The following is a 6,000-nucleotide window of genomic DNA, read 5'->3' on the forward strand; positions in this document are numbered from 1 at the left end:
CATTACATTTACATGCACTACATGTCAGGGAGAATTTACCCGCAAAGATACACTGTTTGTGCACAGCAAGACGTGCAAGGGCCTGGCTCCTAAGAGACGGCGTGTAGACGCGACCTCTGGCCTGCAACAGCCCGGCCCCAGCACTCGTCCGCAATACGTGGCGAGTGTGCCCGACCAGGCTCGAGTAGACTTGGAGGCGCAAGCGCCTGACCAGGCTCAGGTAGACTTGGAGGCAGGCGGTGCCGGGTTCGTTGAGGCGGAGACTGCGTTCCGCCGCAACCTGAAGACGTATGTCGCAGAAAACAATGGTGCGACAAAAGACATTTGCACGTACATGGCCCAAATGAAGAATAATCTCATGAATCAGATAACCAATGAAGTCAATGAAAATGGTCCAGTAAAATTTAATATCTGGCTCGAGTGCGACTATGCAAAGCCTGCTCACTTCGATGAAGGTGTCGACAAGAAGGCATTCAACACAAAAAATATTCCCATATATGAGGTAAGCGAAATCGAGGAAGCCATTGATGACAGTATCCTGAAAATATGCAAGGAGGAGGAGGACTACATCAGCAAGGGATCCGGGTGGACCTTGTCTGTCGTGAAGCGAATCCAGCTCCGCTTCAACAAGCTTGTCCCTCTTCGAGTCTCCTCATACATTGACCTGCCTGCCGCCATCAAGAACAGGAAAGCGTGCATAAACCCCATGAACCTGGAAGACAACGAGTGCTTCAAGTGGGCCATACTGGCGCGATATGTGGAGGGGGAACATGTCAACCGAGTTGACAAGAGGTACCACGACCTGGAGGGAAAATTTGATTTTTCAGGACTCGAGTTCCCTACCCCCCTCCACCAAATCAAAGTATTTGAGCGAAACAACAAAGAAGTGTCTGTCAACGTCTACAATATTGACGAGGACAACAAGATCGCGCCGGTGCGTGTGGGGAAGGAGGAAAAACGTAATAATTTCGATCTCCTGCTGCTGTCTAACGTAGAAAACAACTCTCATTTCTGCTTTATAAAAATTTTCTCAAGACTCGTCCGGCCTCAGATCACAGCCCACAAAGAGAAAATACATGTCTGCAAGAGGTGCTTCACGTACTACGATGAGAGGCCTCATGTTTAGGGACTGTCAGGGCAGCAGTGTCTCGACGCGCACAAAACGTTCTGCAAAACCCATGCTCCCGTGCACGTCGAGATGCCTAAAGCTGACAAGAACGGCCAGCCCCCAGTCCTGGAATTCAAAAACTATCACCACATGTCCAAGATGCCCATTGTTGCATACGCAGACTTTGAAGCCATGCTCGTTCCCATCTCATCATGCCAGCCAGACCCCCAGCAATCGAGCACTCATGCGTACCAAAAACATGAAGCATACAGCTATTGTATCTATGTAAAGGTCGACAATAGCGTGATCCCAGCCACGCTCACTTCCTCGCTGCCGCAAGAACCAATTCTATATAGGGGCCCCGATGCTGAGAAGAAATTCGTGGAGACGATTGTTGAAATCGGAAACCAAGTAAAAAACATTTATGAGACCAGCATACCCATGACGACGCTGACGGCACAGGAGTATGCCAGCTTCGCCGCAGCCCATCAGTGCTGCTACTGCAATGCGGTATTTACCATGGATAATTACAAGGTCCGAGACCACGACCACTTCAGTGGGAAGTACCTTGATGCCGCCTGCAACAGCTGCAATCTTCTGCGCAGGCGGCCCAAGAAACTCGTGGTCTACTTCCACAATCTGGCCTATGATGAGAAGTTCATCATCAAGAAACTGGGCTACGACAATAAAGAAATATTCATCATCCCCCACACGCAGGAAAAAATGATTACCTTCTCGAAAAGTCTGGGCAACAAATTCTCTGTACAGTTTGTCGATAGTTTCAGGTTCATGGCTCACAGTTTGGCGTCCCTTGCCTCGTACCTGCCAGCCGACCAATTCACGGACACCATGAAATTTTTTACTCGTGACGAAATGGCCCTCGTGTGTTTCCGTATGACTATGTTTCCAGCTGGGAGAAACTGGACGAGCCGCAACTGCCACCACAAGATAAATTTTATAATATATTGAATGACTCGCACATAACTAATGATGACTACGAACATGCAAAGGCAGTGTGGGAAACATTCGGCTGCGTGACCCTGGGCGACTACAGCGACGTCTACCTCAAGACGGACGTGCTGCTGTTGACTGACGTGTTTGAGAACTTTCGTCGGCTGTGCCTGCAGACGTACGGCCTTGACTGCAGCCATTACGTCAGCGCACCAGGGTTCGCGTTCGACGCAATGTTGAGGCAGACGGGGGTGCGACTTGAGTTGATGAGCGATTACGATATGTACATGTTCGTCGAAGCTGGGATCAGGGGTGGGGTCGCGCAAGTGATAAAGAGACACTGCAAGGCGAACAACATCTGCCTGCCCCATACCTACGATCCCAGCCAACCATCAACTCATGTTGCGTACCTGGACGCCAACAATCTGTATGGGTGGGCTATGTCGTTGCCTCTTCCAGTCAGCGGCTTCAAGTGGGTGGGCGCTGATATCGACGTGATGTCGATACCTGACGAGGGGCAGACGGGCTACATCCTTGAAGTCGATGTGGAGTATCCGTCTGCCCTCCACGAGGACCACAAAGATCTGCCGTTCCTGCCCATCAGCCAGTGCCCACCCGGCTCGCGTCAGTCGAAATTAATCACAACACTGGAATCGAAAGAAAATTATATAATTCATTTTAGAAACCTGAAACAGGCCATCCAGCACGGACTGAGATTCAAGAAAATTCATAGAGTCCTCGAATTCAAGCAGCGTGCATGGATGGAGCCATTTATTACGAAACATACGTTGAAACGACAGGCAGCTACAAATGATTTTGAAAAGGAGTTCTTTAAGCTTGCCAACAACTCTTCTTTTGGAAAACTCAGTGAGAACAAATTTCGTCGACAGCGTATGGAACTTATATGTAGTGAAGGCAGGCTACGTAAAGTTGTGGCAAAGCCAGCATTCCAGGACCGAACCATCCTTGATGAGTCTCTGACGCTGGTGAGACTACAGCAAGAAACAATCTTTCTTGACCGCCCAATATATGCGGGGTTCGCGGTCCTGGACTTGTCCAAGACGTTAATGTATGGGTTCCATTATGACATAATGAAAGAAAAATATAAGGATGACATCACGCTGGCGTACATGGACACGGACAGCTTCATATACGAGATCAAGACGCGTGACTTCTACCAGGACCTGGCCGACGACGCTGCGCTCCTGGACGAGTTCGACACCAGCAGCTATCCCATTGACCACCCCTGCTACTCACCTACGAACAAGAAGGTAGTAGGCAAGTTCAAAGACGAGTGCAGTGGAGTGGCAATGGAGGAGTTCGTCGGCCTAAGGGCAAAGCTGTACACCTACAAATACAATAATAATATAACAAAAAGAGCCAAAGGTATACAGAAGTGCGTGGTAAAAAATAAAATATCGTTTAAGATTTTCTCGAGGTCCTGCAGCAGCACACGGAGAAGCACGCAAACGTCCGGTCCATACGTTCACATAATATGATAATATATACAGAATGTATTAATAAATTAGCACTATCATGGCACGATGACAAAAGAATTATTTGCGAAGATGGAATTCATACATTACCGTACGGATATATGGACTGAATAGAAATATATACATACGTGAAAGAATGAGAATGCTATAAAGACTGAATGGTTTTTAATGAATTTTTTTCTTCACATAAAAAACCTTATAACATGAAATGTTGAAACTTGCGTCTGTGCTCGTTCGTTTCGCGCAGGATTATCTGTCGGGGTCCCAGGCTGCTGTGGGAGCTGATAAAAAGACCTTGACGGGAATCTGAACCAGAATGTGTGAGCACAGATCTGGTGTTTGCCACTTGCTAGCCACTCATGTACCTGTTGGATTTTTCATCGTTGGTTTCCTGAGTCCGCTCGTTGTAATTATGTTGCACCCACACTGTTTCGTGGTGCTCTTTTTTTTTTAATTTTTTTGCACCTAGATTTTTTGGTTTTCTGGTGCTATTTTTTCTTGTTTTGTTCATGCACCCACACACACTGTTTCGTGGTGCTATCTTTTTCATTTTTTTTTTTTGCTCCTACTTTTTTGTGGTTTTCTGGTGCTATTTTACCTTAATTTTTTGCACCCACACTGTTTCGTGGTGCGATTTGGTTGGATGGATGGAAGTGGTGGTTTATTGCATCCTCGTCTGCTCACTAGGCGACTGACGTCACTAGAATGTGTCAGCTTCGCTGCGATATAGCATTTGTGGTCGACGATGGAGATTGCATTTTTTTGGTTGGTTGGTTGGGATGGCAGTGGTGGTGTCTTGCATCCTCGTTGTTTTGCGATGCTGCGCTCTCTTGGTTGGTTGGTTGGGATGGAAGTGGTGGTGTTTTGCACCTACGTTGATTTGTGGTGCTACGTTTTTTGGTTGGTTGGTTGGGGTGGCAGTGGTGGTGTTTTGCATCCTCGTTGTTTGCGATGCTACGTTTTTTGGTTGGTTGGTTGGGGTGGCAGTGGTGGTGTTTTGCATCCTCGTTGTTTGTGATGCTACGTTTTTTGGTTGGTTGGTTGGGATGGCAGTGGTGGTGTTTTGCATCCTCGTTGTTTGTGATGCTGCGCTCTCTTGGTTGGTTGGTTGGGATGGCAGTGGTGGTGTTTTGCATCCTCGTTGTTTGCGATGCTACGTTTTTTGGTTGGTTGGTTGGGATGGCAGTGGTGGTGTTTTGCATCCTCGTTGTTTGCGATGCTGCACTCTCTTGGTTGGTTGGTTGGTTGGGATGGAGGTGGTGGTTTTATGCACCTACGTTGATTTCTGTGCAATACATATTTTTTTTTACACTCATGCGTTTTACACTGATGCGTTTTTTACACTGATGCGTTTTTTTACACCAATGCGTTTTTTTTATGCATCGATGGGCTCCTTACGCCGATGGTGTCAAGACGATGGGCTCCTAACATCGATGGTGTCATGATGATGGGGTCACTACGATGGGCTCCTATCATCGATGGAGTCATGACGTTGGGCTCCTTACATCGATGGTGTCAACGCTGGACTGTTACGCCGCTGGGTTCCGCAGTCGTTGGCATGCAAGATTTCGGCGTTGTGTGTCAACGCTGGACTGTTACGCCGCTGGGTTCCACATTCGTTGGCATGCAAGATTTCGGCGTTGTGTGTCAACGCTGGACTGTTACGCCGCTGGGTTCCACAGTCGTTGGCATGCAAGATTTCGGCGTTGATACATCGTTGTTACTGGTCTATTTCAGCGTTTGTATGTGACATATGATAGTTTAAGCACGTGCTTTGTGTCAATGTATCATATGCTAGTTCTTTCTGGTAGGCTTGCATCGTTGTAATGGGCCACGGCTAAATAGAGACGTTGTTCATAAGTACTTGACTACATATGTGACGTATATTGCATATGGAGGCAAGGGGCTTGTGAGTGACCTGCCTGTTTAGCGGTGTCGGTCTCCAGCCCGTTCCAAACACAGAGAGCTGCGATGCAAGCTTTTTGTTTGAGTGACTAATATTCTATTTAAGTATTTTAGCAGGTGAGCAGTTGCTGAGATGGAGAGAGTTCGACGTGAGCAGGAGGAGAGAGCTGGTGAGATGGAGAGACGGCGGGGCGAGAATGGTTTGCTGGGAGAGAGAGAGGAGGAGACCTGCGCATCTACACTCTCACACATGTCAAATAAAATATGGATATATTCAATTGTATATGTTAACGAAAATATATCTGTAAAAATTTTTGAACTTTGAGTTTTATTTTTATAATACTACTACCCTTGTTTTTTATTTGCTAATTTATTTTTTCTTTTATAATGTATGCTTGGAATTAAATTGCTGAGAATAATGTAAAATGATTAATATATTTTAATTTTTTTTCGAAAGAGTATAATTATTAGACTTTACAAAAAAAAGTCTCCAATGAAATACAGGTGAAAAGAAAATAGACAAATACATTGGTTTATATA

The 6,000-nt window shown here is 46.4% G+C and overlaps 1 protein-coding gene across 1 annotated transcript in view; it reads left to right on the plus strand.

The window, feature by feature from the left end:
* The window catches only part of LOC134529231 (uncharacterized), a 218,485-nt gene extending 212,706 nt beyond the window's left edge, over positions 1-5,779 (plus strand). Inside the window, exon 9 of the mRNA XM_063363112.1 lies at positions 5,575-5,779. Within this exon, the coding sequence (XP_063219182.1) occupies positions 5,575-5,592 (18 nt within the window). The 3' untranslated portion in view covers positions 5,593-5,779. The remainder of the gene's footprint in view (positions 1-5,574) is intronic.
* The last annotated feature ends 221 nt before the right edge of the window (positions 5,780-6,000 follow it).

The sequence above is a fragment of the Bacillus rossius genome, chromosome 2 (genome assembly GCF_032445375.1).
Source record: "Bacillus rossius redtenbacheri isolate Brsri chromosome 2, Brsri_v3, whole genome shotgun sequence".
Classification (NCBI taxonomy): Eukaryota; Metazoa; Arthropoda; class Insecta; order Phasmatodea; family Bacillidae; genus Bacillus; species Bacillus rossius.